The 19,922-nt window shown below is 47.3% G+C and overlaps 3 protein-coding genes across 5 annotated transcripts in view; 2 read left to right on the top strand and 1 right to left on the bottom strand.

The window, feature by feature from the left end:
* NLGN2 (neuroligin 2) overlaps positions 1-4,524 on the bottom strand; it is a 16,337-nt gene extending 11,813 nt beyond the window's left edge. The window contains exons 1-2 of one of the 2 annotated variants that reach the window (XM_027857233.1): positions 3,712-4,524; positions 174-306 (exon numbers count right to left, since the gene is read on the bottom strand). In XM_027857233.1, the coding sequence (XP_027713034.1) occupies positions 174-279 (106 nt within the window). In that variant the 5' untranslated portion in view covers positions 280-306; positions 3,712-4,524. Of the gene's footprint in view, positions 1-173; positions 616-3,711 lie in introns of those variants that run through there. The other variant, XM_027857232.1, reaches the window with a different exon arrangement.
* A 1,132-nt stretch (positions 4,525-5,656) lies between these two features.
* On the top strand, positions 5,657-7,269 carry TMEM256 (transmembrane protein 256). Its single transcript, XM_027857088.1, has 4 exons — positions 5,657-5,771; positions 6,178-6,209; positions 6,542-6,622; positions 6,918-7,269. The coding sequence occupies exons 1-4, from the start codon at positions 5,687-5,689 to the stop codon at positions 7,059-7,061; spliced, it is 342 nt and encodes a 113-aa protein (XP_027712889.1). The 5' UTR covers positions 5,657-5,686; the 3' UTR covers positions 7,062-7,269.
* On the top strand, positions 6,542-19,475 carry PLSCR3 (phospholipid scramblase 3). Of its 2 annotated transcripts, none has more exons than XM_027857086.1 (8): positions 6,542-6,622; positions 12,922-12,963; positions 13,384-13,589; positions 14,150-14,192; positions 15,835-16,055; positions 16,350-16,511; positions 17,967-18,128; positions 18,337-19,475. In XM_027857086.1, exons 2-8 carry the CDS (start codon positions 12,957-12,959, stop codon positions 18,397-18,399), a joined length of 864 nt encoding a protein of 287 aa, XP_027712887.1. In that variant the 5' UTR covers positions 6,542-6,622; positions 12,922-12,956; the 3' UTR covers positions 18,400-19,475. The 2 variants fall into 2 exon arrangements, with proteins under 2 accessions (XP_027712887.1, XP_027712888.1); XM_027857087.1 differs by lacking the exon at positions 6,542-6,622 and adding an exon at positions 12,190-12,521.
* Positions 19,476-19,922: the final 447 nt, after the last annotated feature.

The following is a 19,922-nucleotide window of genomic DNA, read 5'->3' as shown; positions in this document are numbered from 1 at the left end:
AGAGAGAGAGAGAGAGAGAGAGAGAGAGAGAGAGAGAGAGAGAGAGAATATGATTATTTGCCTTGATGAAAAGGTGCCTGTGGGTGGAGTATGGGATCTGTGTATGAAGGGGTATGTGTGTGTGTCAGACCTAGGGAAGGGGGCAGATTTGTACCACCAGTCTCTGCCCTTACCATCCTCGGTGGGCACGTAGAGGTTGAGGTACAGACAGTCCTCACTCTGGTTCTGCACGTAGCCAGCGGCAGCCTCCAGGTTGTCCGTGAACCAGACCGGGAGCATGATGGCTGGGAGGGCGCCGTGGAGGTTCTGGGGGCAGGCAGGCGGGAGGGCGGTAGCGTTCCTCACCCCAGGCCAAGAGGCTGGTGCCTCAGGGGGCTGGAAGCGTCGGGCCCCCAGAGGGGGTGTGGCATAGGGGACCCCCAGAAACTGCATCACTGGGCCCAGGATCTCGTTGTTGAGTTCTCTGCGAACTCCCCGCACACGCCCATATGCGGTGCCAACCACTGGGAATCGTTCCTCCCCAGCCCCAGGACCCCCTGGGATACCGCCTATTGGACCCCCTCCGCCCCTTTGAGCCCCCACCAGCCCCACCAGACACAGCACCAAGAGCCACATGCTGATTGGGGGGGACCCCCCTCCCTCCCCTGGATCCCCCCCTCGGAGAGAGAGAGAGTAGGGGGGGAGAGGGAGGGAGATCCCCCCCCTCTCCCCAGGGGGAAGGATGGGGAGGGGGAAAAGGGGGAAGGAAAGGGGCAGGGAGGGAGGGGAAGTTAGATCGGGGAGAAGAGAGGTCTGTTGCGCTCCATGGAGAGAGCAAAGGGTGGGGAATGGGGGGGGGTAGATGGTAAGTGGGGGAAGACGGCAGGACCTAGAGAGAGATAAAAGAGCAGGCTTGGGGATGGAGAGATAGAGGGATACAGAAAAAGAAAAACAGGAAGAGGGAGGGATATAGAAGCAAAAAAAAAAGAAAAGAAACAAAAAGGAAGGGAGGATTAAGATAGAAGCAAAACAGGAGGGGGAAACAGAGAGAAGAGACAAGTGGTTAGTTAGAACTCAGGTTCTGCATTATTCCCATCCCTCCCACCAACCCCTCAACCCTACCACTCCCAGAACAGATACAAGGCAAGGGATAAGAGGAGCTAGGTCATGGTCAATAAGTGGTTAAGGCACTCAGGAAGGAGCTCAGGTCAGCATAGTCTAAGGTCCTTGAATCCCTACAGCACAACTCTTTGGGGTTAGGGATTCAGGTCCCCTGAACATAGGGTCTCGATACTTCCTAGTTCTGGCTTCTCTCAGAGCCTGGGGTGTCCAGGATTACTTACACACACACACACACACACACACACACACACACACACACACTCACATACACACACATACATGGTGTTGGTCTGGGGGAGGAGAGAAATAGACTTGAAAGAGAAAAGAAAAATACCAATTCATTAATTAGCAGGAAGTGGTGGTTTGTTTATCTGTGTTAATTACTTTGGAGCTATAATTTAACCACCACAGCAAACTCCCCATTCCCACCCTTGCTCTGAGGTAGTTCCTGGGACCCAGGTTTCCAAGCCCCCAGATTCTTTTCTTCTCCATCCCTCAGTACCCAAGGGGACTTAGGTATCCAGCCCTCCAGCTGCCACCCATCTTCTTTCACATAGATGCCTTCTTTCTCTTTCCCCTAAAGTTCAAGGGTTTCTGGTGAGCTAGGGACTGGACAACTGAAAGCCTGGATCTTCTGACTGGGGAGGAGGGTTTATATGGGGGTGGGGGGCAATTTCTGGGGAAAGATGTGTGATCCTGGTACTGGTTGCCAGGACAACTGGATGCTGCCCCGCAATGTTACCGCGGCAACCAGCTGCAGCTTTAACCCTGGAAGGAGGCTAAGAGGTGGAGAAGGGGGGCATGAAGGGCTTTGAGACCAGAGATACTGGGATCTCTACTAGAAACAGGGGTTGGAGGAGTAAGAGTGGAAAAAAACTCAAGGACTGGGACACCAGACTCCTGGGTCTCTCCCACCCTTAGAAGTAAAATAAAAGAGCCTGTATTGTGGGTGGAGGAGTTGGGGGTGCCAGAGAGGCCTGAAAGTCCCGCCTCTTGCCCCCCTTGTTGGCCAATCCTAGTATAGCACTAGTGACCCAGGCCTGCAGACTCTGGTGAATAGGTAGGGAGGGAGAACTACTGATGCTGGAATAGTGGGGGGTGGGGTAGAAGGCTTGAGATGAACACAGCAACTGCCCCTTGACAGTGTAAGTTTCTGTCCACCCTACTCTTCTAGATCACCCCCCCCCAAAAAGAACTGAAGGTTCCTTACTGGCACTGGGGTTACCACCTACATGTTTCACCTATCCCTCCACCTCAATCTAGTATCCCACTTCTGTATTGGCTCTAAATCTAGCCTTTTCTCCTTTCTAGGGCTCAGACAACCAGCCTATCTGCCTCCCTTACCTCTCCTCTCCCAGTTCACTAAGATGGAACCAATTATCACATAATATTTGTGGATAAAGCACCTGGGTCCCCTGAAAAAAGCAGGAGGTAGGGAAGGGGAGAAATCCAGACACCTGGGTGTTTCTTACATACTCTTTCCTCCCCTCCCCTACCACTGCCAAAGCTGTTTGCTGACAAGGATATTTCTTTGGGTCATTTTCGGAGCCAGCAATGTTTGCATGCCTGCCAGACCAGCTCTCTCTGCAGGTGTCAATTTATTCTGGAGATGAGGATACAGAAATCCCCAATACCACTCCAGTCCTATCCCTTTCCCACCTTACCTTTCCTCCCCCCCCAACTCACTGTTCTATTCTTTAGGACCCTGCCCTCTCCTGGCATTTCATATCCCAACTCACTTGGGTCTTGTTTCACTGCTCTCCATCCCCACCATTCAGTTACTTCTCCACTCCACAATCTCTCTCTAGTTCTCCCGGCTTCTCCTTCTGCCTCCATCCCATCCCATCTCCCCATTTTTGTTTCTTTTTCTCCCTTACATCTCTCCCTCCCACTCCCTCCATCTTCCAACACTTCTGATCTCCATCGGTCTCATCCCTTTTCTACCTACATCCTTTTCCTCCCTCTCCTTCATCCCTCTTCCCCTTCTTTCTCCATCTTTCTCTCTTTCCCTCCATATCTCTATGCATTTTCCCCTGCATCTTCCTTTTGCCTTAATCTGTCCCCATCTCTCTCTCATGCCCAATTTCTTTCTCCATCTCTTTCTCATCTCTTTCCCCTTCCTTTCTGCCAATATCTCCCTCCCATCTCCCTGTCCTCTATTTCTTACACTCATCTCTCCCCTATCTCTCTCTTCCCATCTTATGTCTCCATTTCTCTTCCAATCTTTCTTCCCCACCCCCCCTTCTCTTTTCCAATCTCTCCCTCCCTCCCTCCCTCCATCCCCTGCTCAGGCCTGACTCCCCAAACCCAAAGGGAGTTGGGGGGCAGGGGTTCAGGCCTCAGCCCCCTCCCCTGCAGTGGAGAAATGGATTGGCCAGGAAGGGGGAGGAGGAGGGGGAGATGGGAACACACGGGGTCTGTGGGCCCATTGAAAGGATCATTCATGGGCTGGAGAGAGAGAGAGACAAAGAGACAGAGACAAAGTGACCAAGACCAAGAAAGAGAGGGAGAAATGAAGATACAGAGATATAGGGACTGAAGATGGCTAGAGAGAGATATGCAGAGACAGGCACACGGCAGACCCTCTGGGGCCCCTCCCCAGTCTCTTACCTGCCTCAACCCCGGGGCCGTGGCTTCTCCATCTGGGGCTCGGAGTGGGGGAGGAGGAAGGCAGACAGGGTCCTTAGGGGTGCAGGGGCCTTAGAGCCTCCAAACCCGGCAGACCGGGCCCCCGCCCACAGCGCCTCACCCTACTGGGGAGGGGGATTACCCCAAGCCCCGGGGGCGGGCCGGGATCCAGTCGATTCCCTGGGAGAGGAGAGGTAGGGTACGAGGCCAGGGAAAGGAGAAGCAGATGCCCGCCTAGGAGGGGGCTGGGAACCAGGAATCCCGCAGCGGGGGTAGAGTACGATGGATTGGAGACCGCTGGATCCCCGGAGATATTCGAATTGGGCTGGGGGCGTCTCCCGATAGGACTTGATTGAGGAAGAATTGAAAATGGGGAGAAGGTGGCGGATCTCACGGATCCTGAGGGATCAGGGATGGGGGGGGATAGTCTCCAGAGATCCTAAGGGATCTGAGGGCTGTCGGGAAGGCCCCACGCTGAATCCTCTGAACAGGAGGGAATTAGGTCGGAATCCTTAGGAAGGAGGAGGATGGATCCACTCGGTCTCGAGTAAGGGGGAAGAAAATCCAGGGAAGATCAGAAAAGGTCGGGTTTTCGGTCCCTTGCCGACCTCCCCAACCCTGGGCTAGGGGGTTGGGAGCTGGGTTCCAGAGATCCTGGGATTGGGGAAGGCAGAGCGGGGACAGTGTCCCTCGGGGTATGGTGGAGGTAGAGGAGAGGAGTGGTGGGGGAAGCGCTTAGCTGCTGGGCGGCCCGAACTCCTGGTTCTGCGAGCCGGGGCCCGCCCGCCCCTCGTCCATCCCAGCCCGAGAGTGATGAGCCGCCGGCGGAGCAGCCGCAGCAGCCACGCGCGTCACAGCCCAGCTGCCTCCCCCTCCCCTCTCCCTCCCCCCAACCCGCTCGAGCTCGCTACTTCCCTCCCTCCCTTCTCTTTCCCCGGCCTACAGAGCCTTGCATCCCCTCACTCTGATGTCCTCTCTCCCTCCACCCATTCCTTCCCTTTTTCTTCGCTCCCGCCTCCCCGCTTCTCTCCCATCCCTCCCCCTTTCCTCCTCTCTCTCCTCCCCTACCCCAACTTCAGGTACCCCTCGCCTCTTCTCCCCACTTTGGCCCCATCTTTCCCACGCCTTTTGCTCCTTCAGAGACCATGGAGAGGTAGTGGAAATGGGGGTCGGGGATGGAGGTGGAAGAAAGGAGTGAAAGGAGGAGGGGCGGTGACAGATAGAAACCTAGAGGCATCGAAGAGGCTGAATGAACCTAGTTGGACTAAGTGTAGAGAAGGAGGTGAGGAGAGGAGGAAGCGCGAGACAGGTGGGGCTTAAGTGAGAAGATGTAAGGGGTACCTGGGGTTGGGGTGGGGGTGGCTCCCTCTTCTGGACACTTCTTCCCCTGCCCTAGGCGCGGGTTTGGCCCTGGAGATCTGGGCTGTGGAGAGGCCGGGACAAGGGGGCCTGGGTGTGGTTTCTAGTAAACTTGGGTAGGGGGCAATGCGAACCAAGCAGGGGGAGCCCAGAAAAAAATAGACCTCCCGGTCTCTCGAGGCAGGGAGGAGGAGCCCTATAGGCAGTGGGTGGAGCTTAAAAGAAATAGGGACCAAAATCGTCTCTCCAAAGGTAGGCTGGGTTTGCAGCACACGAGGCGGGGCCAGTGGGAGTAGGTGGGGCTATGAGGGAGTGATTTCGGACTTTGAGTCCAGCCTTAGGTGGTGTCTCTTCTCTTCCACCCGCCCCTTGCCCACCTCCTAATTGGTTTTCAGTTCTTCCGCCCGTAGGGCACCTCCGCCATTCACCAGCAGCTTCACAATCTTTTCAACTTGGTTGAGGGGTGAAGGTGGTAGACGCTAAAATTAACGCAGCCAGGATTGGGCAGTGGAAGACTTCATTTGCATAGACGATTGGGATTGGCCAGATTCTCGGGTCTATGGTCCGCAATTCCTAAATTCTGTGACCTTCTACTGCCATGGCTGGACTGGGTGCTGCTTTCCGCCGCTTAGGCGCTGTGTCCGGAGCCAGTGCCTTGGGGTTGGCCACTTACGGGGCGCATGGTCAGGGGGCCGGGCCGGGGCTTAAATTATGGGTATAGAGCTGAGGGGGAGAGGGTCAGGAGCAGGGGTCTGGAAGTGGGTGACTTCAAAGGGTCAAATGGGTAAAAGCTGGGAGCCGGGCGGACTAAAACTGGTCGAGGGTGGACTTAACTGGTCTGGTTCGAGCCTGCCCTCGACCACCTTTATGGGTTAGTTTTCGAAGGAAAAGACCCTTCTCCAACCTACCCAGTCTCACCACGATTGGCTACCTTGACTGTCAATTTACTGCTTCTGCCTAATCAGAAGCCTGCAAGGGGCCCATTTGAAGGACCCCTTTATCCCAGGCTGGCCGGTTAGGTGCTGGCACGATTTCGTAAAATGCTTGGATTGACGGGTCGGTATTAATTTTTGCTATTATCTTTTACAGGTGCGAACATCCAGGACCCATATCGTAAGGAGGTAAAAGAGCTGCCCTACCTTTGCTGCTGGCCTGGGCCTTAGGGGGTGGGGGGAGTTGGTGATGGTCCTAATGTGTAGAGTTCCCAAGAGAAAAGGAGCCCTAGTTACTTGGGTCACTAAAAGAACTGGGGTTGGGGAAGCCAAAATGTATTGGAGTATACGTGCCCTATGCTCTGTGGGGGAGGGGCCATGAAAACCTGGTTATTTCTTAGAGAAGGTGGGACTAGGGACTTCAATAAAACAGGGAACCTTTAAAGGAGTGGAGAGGAAACTATAAATCTATACGAATTCCTGAGAAAAATGCAGTTCTTGCATTTTCTTTCATTTTCTAGCTTTTTGAGAAAACCAACAAACACCACTTCTTCCACAGTTTGGCTCTGCTCTGCGTCCCCCTCTGTAGCAAGCAGATTTGGGTAAGTTTCAGGGTGCCTCCCAGCCTGTTCATCCTCTAGCCTGCCCAGAATGTCCTCTCCACCAAAGCTTATCTTCGCAGAGGAACAAGTGCTATCTTTATTGAGAGAGTGAATGCTGTGACTGGGCAGGGCTGGAGGAACAAGTCAGAGACTGAAGGAGCGTGTGGAGGGATGAGTCATGGGCTGAGGACTTGTGGGAACACTCCTATATCACAGGAGAAACAGAGTTGGTGTAATCCCCTATTCCTAGTTCCTGCACTTAAGAGCTTCACATGTCTGTCTTCTTTACTCCCAGGCTGGGACTCTGCTTACCTCTGGGATCTCCTTCTTCTGTGGCAGCTTTTACTACCAGGCCCTGACAGGAGATACCATGGCAATGCCAGTTGCCCCTGTGGGGGGCTCCCTGCTTATTCTTGGCTGGCTTGCCTTAGCTCTTTGATCTTCCCCTGTATTATCACACCCAACCAGTCTTCAGACTAACCTCTTCAGGCATGATGCAGCAAGCCTGTTTTTGTAAGGGTACTCCAGTTGTTCCTGGGAGAAGACACCAAATGATGGGATGCTGGGGAACTTGATTTCTCCATCTTTGCTGGTGTTTTGTTTGGAAATTGGGAGTGAGAAGAAAATTAAAAATGAAATGCAGAAAACTTTGGCATCTTTATTAATCCCTCCTGGGTAGCAGGGTGTGAGAGGAATCTGACCTGAGGGACTCTTATTTATGTTCTGTCCTTTGGTAATCTCATCTACTAGGCTGGCTTCATCTGTTACCCTTATATTAACCTTGGTTTTCTTGTCAGCTGATAAGTTCATTTCCTAACATTACACAAATAACTCCTATTAATCTCTCCCCAACTCCAATCCCATATCACCAACTCCCTGCTAGATGTCTACATTTCTAAACTGAGCATGTCTAAAACAGAATCTTTCCCCCAAACACATCACTTCTTCAAATTTCCCATTAAGGGCAGCACCATCTCCTAGATATCCAAGTTTGTAGTCTTAAAGTCATCTTTGTCATTTCTCTCTCCCTCAATCTCCATATTGAGCTGCCAAGTCTTGTCAGTTGTACCTCATTGACCTATCTCATATTCATCCCCCTCTTTCTACCTAAACTGCCACTAACTTAGGGCTTCATCACGTCCCTTTAGGCTATTGTAATAGTCTCCTTATTTGGTCTTCCTGATTCCAGTCTCTCCTTCCTTCAATTCTTTCTTCAGGCAGCTCCCAAAATAATCTTTAGTTCAAACAAGTACCTACTATATGCAAGGTACTGTGCCTCAGTGTACTCTTTGTAAAGTGGATTGGATAACATGATCTTTGAGGATCTGTCCTGTTATGACATTCTATGGATCTACATCTAAAGCTAAGATACTCATCTTCCTTCCAGTCTGTTACTGATTCTACTATTTTGAAAGTCAAAGTTGAAACCTTGGCGTTTTTGCTTCCTTTCTCACCTACTTCCAGGCACCAAGTCTTGTACATTCTGTTTTCAAAATATCTCCAGCAAACAGCCCCTGCCGTCCACCAGTCTACCTATTATTGTGGGTAGGGGTAGGGAAAGAATATAACATGTACATATATAAATTTATTCAAATTAATTTCAAGAAGGAGAGAACACAAACAAGTGGAATGGTGGTAGCTGAGAAAAGCCTTGTATGGGAAGTAACATCTAAACTATTTGGAAATGAATTCCAAACATAGGGGACTAAGACACAGAGGAAGCAGGAAATTGACTTTTGACTTACCTATTTGGGGTGCCTTGCATGGCCCATCCCTTTCACAGTTTTCCTGCCATGTTCTGGTTGCCTGATTAGCATATCAGGACCTAAGCTCAAAGCCCCCTTTTCATCAACCTAAGGTAGCCCCCCCAACCCTTACCTCAATGGGGCTGATTTGGTATGTATCTCTGGCCATGCCTAACCCTCTTGACTAAGGATTGGGGAAAGAGGAAACCACTCTGACCCTTTTAGTCCCTATATCAGATTTGGCTTGCCTTATGGCCAAATCTCTAGCTCTACTTTCCACCTGAGGACTATCCTGATAGGATCCCTTACTCTGCCAGAGCTGTTTCTGGTTGTGAATATATACTAAATAAACCTGTTGGCTTTTTTACTTCTTGCATCTGCAGTCCATGTTGCTTCCTAAGTGCTTTGTGGGTATTTCCCTTGCAATTCCCCTCCACCTTGACCTCATAAGCAAAGTCTGTAGGGGAGGGATAGACCACATCAGTCTCTTGACTTTCAATAGCATCTAGGACAAAATACCTTTTTGGACAGGCATTTTTAAGGTCTCCCATAATCTGTCTCTAACCTACCCTGACAGACTTATTTCATGTTATTCCCCTTTATGTCCTAATCTGTTTTAAAGTGAACTATTAGCTGTTCCCTGAATTCGAATTCCATATCCATCTCTCATTTTTGTGCATTAAACAAGCCCTCTCCTCACCTGGAATGTACTCCTTCCCTGTTTCAACCTCCCAAAATACTTATCTTTCTTCTAGGCTAGTTATCACCTCCTCACTTCCTCCAGAAGCCTTACTTGTTACTATCTCCTGAAATTATGCGCCCCCCCCATGTTGTATCCCATGTTAGAATGTAAGCTCCTTTGGGGGTGTTGGAACTGTTTTATTTTTGTCTTTTATATGCTCAGGACCTACTATAGTGTCTTAGACATAGTAAGCCTTATTAACATTTGTTGAAGTGAATCTAAGGCATGTCTTTGTGAATTATACTTCCACAAAAAAAAATTTTTTTTACATCCATCCCCTCTTTTCCATTTTTGCTGCAACCACCTCATTCTGATACTCACTCTCTCTTTTAACTTCTATTCAGTTGTATTACCACTGCTAGAATAATCAGGTCTAATGTCATTCCTCTTCTCAAAAACCTTTAGTGACTCCCTAAAGGCTACTACATAAAGTCCAAACTCTTTAATCTAGCATTCAAATCCTGCCTATTCTGACTCTAACCTACTTTTCCACCCTTATCTCATACTATTCCCCTTCCTATACTCTATAGTCCATCCAAATTTCTTGAATTTACTCCTACAGTTTTCTGCCTTATTACACTTTTGCTTATGGCATTCCTTTGACCTGAAATGTCCTTTCCCAGCATCTCTGCCAGTTGAAATCCACAGAGGCTGAAGCCACCTCCTCCATGAAGCCTTCCCTTATCTCTCCTTCTCAGGTTGGTAGGTAATCTTTTCCTTCTCTGAACTCTCATAGCACTTTGTATTTCTTTCCCACTTACCACACTCAACCTTGATTCCAGTTGTTTGTTGTTGTTGTTGTTGTTTTTTGGTTTTTTTTTGTTTTTGTTTTCTGATGAGGCAGTTGGGGTTAAGTGACTCACCAAGGGTCATACAGCTAGTAAATGTTAAGTGTCTGAGTCCACATTTGAACTCAGGTCTTCCTGACTCCAAGGCCAGAGCTCTATCCACTTCGACACCCAGCCTCCCCACCAGTTGTTTATATTTAAGTGACATCTCCCCTAACAGACTGTAGTTGTGGTGTTTTATTAATCTTTATGTCCTACCACACCTACCTCCAGGACAGTGCCTGCCCTTAGTAGGTGCTTAGTAAATTGGAATGCATGTAATTGTAAATGAAAAGGGGCCACAGAAATGGAGACAAAGGCTAGGATCCTAGAGATATTTTAAAGGCAGCATGGACAAGATTTGGTAATTGAAGATGGAGGGAAAAGAAGGGGAAAAAGACACCAACATTGTAAACATGTTTGATTTTTAAAATTGCAGAATCAGTAATAGTCTGAAAAGGAAGATGAAGATATTGGCTTTAGATGTATCCATCAACCAATCAAGAAGTATTTATTGAATAGCTACTATGTATCAGACACCATTCTAAGTGCTGGGAATACAGATACAAAAAATGAAACAATTTCTACTCTGAAGATGCTTGCTTTGTATGGGGGAAATTTACAACATGTACACATATGTAAGAAATCAGGTATTGGTATTCCTCCTACCCCCCCCCCCCAGTTAACATTGAGGGATGTTATCACAGGTTAATCACAGAGATGTTAATGAGGTAACATGATGTTCACACCTGTGAGAACACTTTCTCTGATGTAATTAAAGGGAGCCTGGCCATTGGATGAGGAAGATGAGGTGATACATCAAATGAGATAATATTTGTAAAAAAGAAATTAGCTAATAGCTGTAATAATAATAGCTAACATTTGCATAGTGCCTACTATGCACGATGTACTGTTCTAAATTTCTTGCAAACATTTCATTTGATCCTAACAACCGGTCTGGGAGGTGGGTGCTATTATTATCCCCATTTTAAAGTTGAGGAAACTGAGGCAAATGGATGTTAACTTGCCCAGGGTCACACAACTAGGGCACATTGGAACTCAGGTCTTTTTGATTCCAGGGCTTCCTGGCTTAGCACAATGCCTATATACATGCTTATCCCCTCCCCCCCTTCCCCTACACAAGTATGTGTTGGATAAAAACAATATAAATACAAGGTTGTTAAATATAGGGCACTTGCAATTGGGAAGATCAGAAAAGGCTCTCCGTGGTACCTGAGCCAGGAAAATTCTGTGTAGATTCAGAATATCAGAACTGGAAGGGACCTCAGTGACAATTTGCCTAGTCTATTTTACAGAAAAGACCACTGAAGTCCAGAGAGAGGAAGCAACTTGACCACATACATCTAGTTAGACAGAGCCTCCAAGAGCCCAGGTTTCCAAATTTCCATTCAGATGTTTACACTACCTCCCTTTGAGTTTTTAGCAAAGATGAAACAACCTAAGGGAGTCTGTAGGATAGGGGAAGTATGGGTCTCACATGTGTGAGGTAAGGACCAGAGATGCAGATATGGGTATGGGAAACACGACATAGTAGGTGATTAATAAATGTTGGTTGACTGATGCACACATAAGTGGTAACTGGTTCCATATGAGAGGAACCAGTTAGGAAGGGGTTCAAAAAGCATGAAATGGTTTCAGGGACGTAGTAGTCCTGCATTTACCAGGAGGGGGCGCTGCGGTCATGTGGTGGAAGTGTATGTGTATACCCAGTGTGGTGACCCCTCCAAACCACAGTAACTTTTTCCATTAAAACCACTCCCTTCCCTGTGTATCCGTACCCCGCCCTTACAATTTAGGGCTGGTTAATTTGCATATCAGCACCCAACACCTTGGGGCTGGCTGGTCTGCATAGGGTGGAGTAGGTCCCATAGAAGCCTCCACTCCCGCCCCAATCCCATGGGGTGCCATTTTCCAGCAGAAGAGGCTGGCTCTGACCCTTTCAGTGCTCCCTCTCTACCCGCCCCTCCATGCCCATCCCTTTTCTTCGGAAGCCGAGAGCATGTGCTAAATAAATGCAGCTTGACTGATTCATGCCTCACACTTGTGTTTCTCCCCCTCCTCCCGCCTCCCCACTACCTAGAATGACTCATTGAGCATGAACCAAGGTGCCTATAGGCGCTACCAAAACAGGCCACCTCCTGATGTCTGCGGCCTAGCTGCTTAAGGGTTTGGCCTCTAGAGATCATAGGATCATAGATTTAGAGCACAGAATTCGCAGAGGAAGAAAGAGATAGGCGGGGGGCGGGGAGGGACTGTCTTTGAGTCTGTCTTTCGGTCTTTCACTTTTTCATCCTCTCTCCCGTCAGTTTCTATTCTCCCAGTTGTTGAAGAAGATCCGGAAAGGGTTGGGGGGAGGGCTCAAAGAAAGCAGCTGCGTGTCCTCTCCTCTCCCACCCCACCCGGGGGGGGGGCTCTGCACTAGTGCTTGGACCTCTTCCCCGAAACCTAGGGGGAAGGGCAGTTCGAGGGTTCGCACGGATCTGAATATAGTTTACTCCTCCTGAATTGAGCAGACGGAGCCGCCTGGTACCTCCCGCAGTCCTGGGGGTGGGAGCTGCCTTACTGTAAGCTGTGGAGAAGAGGCATCCGATTAGGGGCGGGTAGGGAAGAGGAGCAGGGCGGGATCGGGGGGGGGGGGGGGGAGAAGAGAACAAAGAGACTGGGAGAGTGGAGGGAGCTGGCACTGGTGTGGCTGGGACCTAGGCGTTCCAGGACTCCCGGGTCTCTTGTAGAGCTTCCTCTTTTTCTTCTTCTACTCCCTGCCTCCTCCTCCCACCTACCCACTCCCAGTCCCACGCCGGCATCTCGGATTCCTGCGTCCACTTTTCCTGTTTCTCTGAGTGAGCCTCAGGCTCCACCCTACCTTTCTCCTGGTCCCAGATTTGTGGCTCTGCCTCTATGTGTCTTTGCTCACTCTCCCTTTTTTCTCTCTACAACTTTCTCCCCTCGGCTCTCTTCCTCTAGAAGACACTCCTCACCGGACATAGACATCCCCCTCCATGGCAGGTAAGGGTATCTTCTGTGGAGGTAATTAGGGATTCCTAGGGTAGGGTGGTTACTGGGCAGGGATGGGAGGGATCTTGTCTCTGAGGGATAAGTGAAGGTGGGCTGACCTCCATAAGGCCTCCTGTTATCCTTCATTCTCCCGTCAACTTTTAGGCTTGGAAACTGGTGAAGGAGGGAGTGGGATGTCAAGGGAGGCATCTCCTGGGAATGTAGTTAAACTTGCTAGGAAGAGGCCCCTCCCTGCTATGCTCTCATGCTGCCTCTGTTCTACCTCCTTCATCTTTTTCTCCAGGTGTTTGGTTTTTTTTTTTTTTCATCCTTCTTCTATGTGTTTCTTCTTAGTTTGCTGGGGAGTTTAAGGAAAGTAAGGAAGCCAGTCTACTTCTCACTTCTTCCCTCTTCCATATCACCTTCCTACAGGTTACATGCCCCCCAAAGGCTATGCCCCATCACCCCCATACCCAGTGACCCAGTCTGCCTCATATTCCAATCCTGCACCTGATCCAGGCCACATTGTCAACCTCTTCCCTTCCCCTGGTCCTGTGGCCCCCCTGGAACCAGAACCAGTTACTGTTCCCTTCCTGCAATTGCCTGGCGTCCCTTCCGGCCTGGAATTCCTTGTACAGGTGAGTTAGAAGTATGAGGGAGGAAGGCTCTGGGATCTGGACCCTAAGTCATTTTCACACACACATTATTTCATTTAGTCCTTGCAACATGGTGTTAGGGTAAGTCAAAATATTATGCCCATTTTATGGCTGAGGAAATGGAGAATTTGGTTGGGGAGGATGTAATGGGAATACAAAATTAATTTTGTAAATGTATTTTATATATAGTCCTTGTTTCAGGGAGCTTATAGTCTGATAAAAGAGATAATAACTTTAATATATGATGTAATGTAATTGACATAAGAGATATAAAATGCTAGAGGATAAAAAGGAGAAAAACTTACTTTTGAGAGGTGATTGTGGTAGTAGTGAATCAGGAAAGACTTCTGGGAAGAAAAGGCTGGAGTCTTGAAGGGTGAATAGGGTTTAGACAGGTGGAAGAAGGGGAACTAAGAAATTAGGGGCTTAAGCAAAAAGTTAATGAAAGGGAAAGTAGTGGGAAATATAACTGGAAATTCAGGCTTTCTTTCTAGCTCCATGGGGTAGCAGAGAAGTGTGTTTGTATGTGTCTCTCTTCCTAGATTGATCAGATCCTGATTCATCAGAAGATTGAGCAAGTGAAAGGTAAGTGGGGTATAATTGTGTCAGATATGGAAAATTGATAGATTGGAGAATGGTTGAGGTAGGAGCTGGGAGAGAAAATCTTCTGCTTGGAAATTGGTAGGATTAAAATGGGGAGAGACTAGACCTTCTTTCTCTAAATCATCATATCAGCTCCCCCCGGTTCAACTATCATCTTTAAGCCAATTACTCCTAGATTTATATATCTAGACTCCCTTCCTTAGTTATATTCTTTCTAATAGACAATTGGACATTTCCTTAAAATTTTTTTATGTTGATACCTTTAGTTTTTATATTGCCTTCATTTTCCAATATTTTCCTCTCATTTCCCCTACTCAGAGATCTATTCCTTATAACAAAGAATAAAAAAGAAAGGGAAGAAGTGACAGTTCAGCAAAACTAAGCCACATAGCAACCAAGTCCAACATTGTAGGCATTATTCCACACCTGTAACTCCCCACTTCCAAAAAGACAGAGAATTGTAATGTATTATATATTATTATAATTACACAATATTTAGTTTCATTTTGTTTGTTTTGTCCACTTACATTGTTGAAGTCATGTGTATTGTTTTCCTGGTTTTGCTTACCTCACTGTGTGTGTATTGATCTTAGTCTTGACATGATTCTAGAGTGAGATTCCATATTCCTATACCCCATATGGCACATTGCCAATTGAATATCCCATGGGCATCTTAAAAGTCAGCAATTCTCAAACAGTTCATTATCTCTCTTCTTCCTCCCCCCACCTCCACTCTTCCTGATATCCTTATTTTATTGAAGGTACCACTGTCATTGTAGACAAAGCCTCCTAAGTATCCTCTTCTCTCTTACTCTATGTATCCATCAATTGCCAAATCTTGTTCATTATACCTCCACCATACCTCTCCCATTGGTCTCCTTTCCACTCACTGGGCCATTACCCTGGTACAGGCTCTTGTCACATCTGTCCTTGACTACCACAAGAATTCTCCTAATCAGTCTCTTTGCATCCAGCTTCTCCCCACTCCAATCAACAATTCTGCCAAAGGTTTGACTTTGTTATTCCCCTGTTTAGGAAGTCCCAGTAGCTCCCAATTACCCCTAGAATAACTCTGTCATTTAAAATCCTTCACATTCTGACTTGGTTCTGTCTTTCCTGGGTTATTTCACCTTACTCCCCTTCAGAAACCGTGTTCCAACCAAATTGGCCTACTTCCTGTTCCCTTATAGCCAACATTATACCTTTGGTATCCCTGCCTTTGCGTAGGCTTTCTCCCGTGCCTAGAATTCCCCCGTACTCACCTCTAGCTTGTAGAATCTCTAAAATTCCTTTCAGACTGAGCTCAACCTTGTACATAAGGCCTGTCTTGATTTGCCAGTTTCTAGTGTTCTTCCTTCACCATCAGAAATTACTCTGCATATATTTGGTATCTACTTATTTCCATGTTGTTTCTTAAGCTCCTTGAGGGCAGGAACTATTTCATTTTTGTCCTTGTGTCCTAATCAGTATAATGTCTGGTACATAGCAAGTGCTTAGTAAATGCTTATTGAATGAACGAATGAACGAATGAACAAATGAATGAATGAATGAATGAATGGAAGTAGGGCTCAGAAATTCAGTACTAATGTCCATGTATTTGCCTCTCCTTATCTCTTGCTCCTAGCATTTTTTGGCTGGGATATCTGTAACCGATATGAGCTACATTCTGGAGTAGGGCTACCACTGGGCCAGGCAGTTGAGGAAAGCAGCTGCTGTGCCCGTCTCTGCTGTGGGGCTCGCCGGCCCGTGCGTATCCGTGTGGCTGATCCCAGGAACCGTGAGGTCCTGCACTTGATCCGCCCTCTCCACTGTGGGTCCTGTTGCTGCCCCTGTTGCCTTCAGGAGGTGGGCCTGGATGTTTGAGACTTGAGGGGAGCTAGGGTTTGTGGACAACGTCTTAGAGGTAGCACCTAAAAAAGCGAGGGGACAAAGATTTGGAAGCTGGGAGGTGGAAGCTACAGCTAGGGATATTGAGGTTGGGGGAGCTATATTGAAGGACCGAGAGGCCTTGGGGATAGGAATCCAGAAACTGCTAGTCTTCTTCCATCATGGGCCCAGGCCCATGAAGAAAACTGGGGCCTGGATTGGGGACTGGACAGCTTGGAACCCTGTAGTGATTCTGTCTTCTCATGGCCTTAGCTGGAAGTTCAGGCTCCCCCTGGCACAACTGTTGGGCATGTACTGCAGACCTGGCATCCCTTCCTGCCCAAGTTCTCAATTCAGGATGCAGATCGCCAGACACTGCTTCGAGTTGTGGGGCCATGCTGTGCCTGTGGTTGTGGCAGTGACACCAACTTTGAGGTAGGGATTAAGAGACAGGAATTATGACAAGGAAGTTTAGGGAACCAGTGAGAACTCTGAGATTTAGTATTGCATGCCACATAAAACAGTGATGTCCCCTTCCACAGACAGAGAAGTACTCAAAAGTCTAACATACTTACCTTGATGACTTAAGATAGTCACCCCTAGAAAGCAAGATGGACAATTCTAAGATTGAGGATCTCTAATACCAATGTCCAAATCCAATATGGCTGCCACTGTGATCAAAGATAGTTTCCTCCATAAGATGGCAGTCCCTGTGGTCTAATGCGGTGGTTACTGCTGTGATGCCAGATTGTGACCTTTATGCTGCAAACACCTGTCAAAGTGGCTCCTTTCTACTAAGGATATTTTAGGGGACATGAGAGGAAGGAGAACTTATAGTTTCTGTCTTTTTAGACAAGATCTTTATTCCATTGATACTGGTTTAGCATCCCACTAGTTGTCCAATTGCTGCCAGGAGGGAAAACCAGTTTGTAACACTTAAGCTCACAAGCATTGGCATTCAATTGGTTGCATAAGAAAGTCAATTTGGTAGTTTTCAGAGAGATAGGTAGTGAGATAGTTTGCACCATAGGATTATAGCTTTAGAGCTGGAAGTGCCCCATATAGGCCACATAGTTCAACCCCCTCATTTTACAGGTAAAGCAAATGAGGTTCATAGAAGTTAAGTGATTAACCTTTTTAAATAAAATTTAATAAATTTAATATTATTTTTAAAAATTTTAATTAAAAAAAGTAACTTACTCATAGAATCACAAGATTTGGAAGAGAATTTAGGTCTATATCTAGTTGACTCCCTTCACTTTAAGAAACTGATACCAGAGTATCAGCAACTAATTAATTAATCAGTAACTAATTACTCTATGTAACTGGTGCAAGATCACATAGGTAGTATGTAGCAAAACGGATTCAAACTCATATTCTGGGGGTACAAAGCTATGAAATAGCTGCTATCGGAGCTTACAATTTAATGGTGGGATATAATGTATACAGAGTAGAATGTTATGGAAGTAGGTATCTGGAGAAAGTGTTTTAGAAAATGTTTAAGGAGAAAAAGCAAAGAGACTGAGTGGGGTTTGCTATGGTAAAGGCTGTAGTCAAGCTGAATGTGACCATGTTCACCATATCCCTAAACAGAAGAATTCTCCGGGACCCTTAGAATTAGCTCAAAAGTAGTAGCTTTGGTAAATAAAAGAGCTTTGCAACACTGTAATTATGCTGTAAATGAAGGGAATTAATTGCTCCAAAGAAGTATGAATATGTTTGAGAGAGACTTAGATCGACCCCATAAGGTTAAGATTCTCCATAGAACCCTGGTTTTCTTCAGGAATCCATTATGGACTTGCTAGGGGACAAGAAGGGGTAGATTCCTCATACAGCAACTAGTCTTCCTCAAACCTCACGGCTCATCAGTTCCCTCCTCCTGGTCATCAGGTGAAGACTAAGGATGAATCACGGAGTGTGGGTCGGATCAGTAAACAGTGGGGAGGCATTGTGCCAGAGGCCCTCACTGATGCAGACCAGTTTGGCCTCCAGTTCCCCCTGGACCTTGATGTTCGATTGAAGGCTGTGCTGCTGGGGGCAGCCTTTCTCATTGTGAGTGCTCCTATCCTATGCTCCCTCTTCCTCCTTCTTTATCTGGGTGTCTTGTTCATCTCAAGGGTGTGGGTTTAAGGGTGGATTATGTGAAAAAACAGATGGGCAAATGGAGGACAGTTCTTTGGGAGAACATGGATGGGGATTAAAGGATCATACTGTGTCAGAATCCCTCTTATTGGGTCCCTATTGGCTCCTCCCTGCCCAGGATTACGTGTTTTTTGAGAAGTCAGGAGATGCCAATCCGGGGCCCTCAGTCGTCACCAGTTAGAGGCTGTCCATGTAACCAAAGATAGGTATCCTGGCCACAGAGTTCCAAGACATCTACCACCACCCTGGCCTGGCCCCAGGATCAAAGATGGCCACTGCTGCCCTCCAAGATGATGGTGCCTTGAGGAGACAGATCTAGGAGTGGAGGCTAGGGCGTGGGTACCCCAAAGAAACTTTGAAAGCTTTCATTCTGAAGACTAAGGCTCTATTCCCTACAAGGAGTAAATGTGAGAACAAATGCTGCATGTGTTGAATGCTAAGGGTTTTTGTTTTAGGCCCCTTCCTCTTTTGGATCCTTCAACTCAACTCCAAACTCCCAGTGATGGCCATCGCTACTTCTCATTGATATCTTGCTCCATAAAGATTATACCATACCATTCTCGCTCCTCTTTCCCTGGTATCCCTTGCTATTCTTCTCTGTCCCCTATTCTCCTATATTTATCCCCAGGCACTAGCCATCTTCCCCTTCCCCTTATTTACATTTTTTTACCCCCTCTGCTCCTGATCTGACTCCATCCTACTTCCCAGCATCATAATATCAAAAGGAAAAATAGAAGTAGTAGCTGGGAGATTTTATTATATCAGGATCGCCCCTCCCCCCCCCAAATGCTAGAATCATAGACCTTTTTAACTCTTCCTTTTACAGATGAGGAAGCTGAGGTCAAGTAAAAGTAAATTGACCAAAGTCACACAGTGAATTGGTACTGGGGGCAGGGCTCAATCCCAAGTCTTCTGGCTCTTAGGCCAGTGATTTTTCCCCCTCATTTTGCAACATACATTTTCTTCCTTGGTCAACATAAACCCAATCTCCCTGGAACCCTTCTTGGACCCATGGCACTTTGAGAGGAGGCCAGATAATCCTCCTTACATACCCCCTTTTGGGCTGAGGCCCCAGTACCCAACTATCAAGTCCCCAAACACCATTTCTCCAGCACTGTCCCAAGCTGGTGCTTATTGCAGCTTTTCTTATGCCTTATTTAACATTTTTCCTCCTCCCTCTGCCTAGGCATCAGGGAAGATAATGTATCTTTGTATGGTGTGTATATATATATTCTATGTACATACACACAAAATATATATATATATAATATTAAAAACTTTCTAACTTTTTGGACACTGGGAAATTAATATTTGGGATTGGAGGTGGGGCTTGGTATGGAAACAAAGGAGAATTGAAGACAAGCCCTTGTCTTAAATTGGTCATGTTTAAAATCCAAGTTGGTCTGTATTCTGCCAAGGTCAGAGAGGGCTACTTCCCAACATCATCTTTAGCCAAGACAACTATGACTATGTTTACCCCAAGTCTCAAGAGAACTACTTTCATGATCCAAGGTTAGATGACTGCCCACTTAACACAAGGTGTTTACAACTACCCTTTTTGGCCTCCACCTATAAGCCAAGATCCAACTGAAGATGGCAGTACCAAGAGCTTCTAGGATTGAATGATGTCTAGCATTCCACATATTTCAGTCTAAGTTCTGCAGTAGGGCAAGGGAGGTGAGGCTCCTGCGGGTGGAGTGGAGT

Source organism: Vombatus ursinus, unplaced genomic scaffold (genome assembly GCF_900497805.2).
Source record: "Vombatus ursinus unplaced genomic scaffold, bare-nosed wombat genome assembly UNPS02011916.1, whole genome shotgun sequence".
Taxonomy (NCBI): Eukaryota; Metazoa; Chordata; class Mammalia; order Diprotodontia; family Vombatidae; genus Vombatus; species Vombatus ursinus.
Note: the sequence above shows the minus strand (reverse complement) of the source record. Positions and strands in the feature narration are given on the sequence as shown.

What these genes read in the sequence shown, in the direction of transcription:
- TMEM256 (XM_027857088.1), top strand. Translation starts at nt 5,687, where the DNA reads ATGGCTGGACTGGGTGCTGCTTTCCGCCGCTTAGGCGCTGTGTCCGGA. An exon ending in AGGACCCATATCGTAAGGAG is followed by an intron (nt 6,210 to 6,541) that starts GTAAAAGAGCTG and finishes TTCATTTTCTAG; the next exon opens with CTTTTTGAGAAAACCAACAA. An exon ending in TCTGTAGCAAGCAGATTTGG is followed by an intron (nt 6,623 to 6,917) that starts GTAAGTTTCAGG and finishes CTTTACTCCCAG; the next exon opens with GCTGGGACTCTGCTTACCTC.
- PLSCR3 (XM_027857086.1), top strand. An exon ending in GCCTGGAATTCCTTGTACAG is followed by an intron (nt 13,590 to 14,149) that starts GTGAGTTAGAAG and finishes CTCTCTTCCTAG; the next exon opens with ATTGATCAGATCCTGATTCA. An exon ending in GCCCCTGTTGCCTTCAGGAG is followed by an intron (nt 16,056 to 16,349) that starts GTGGGCCTGGAT and finishes TCATGGCCTTAG; the next exon opens with CTGGAAGTTCAGGCTCCCCC.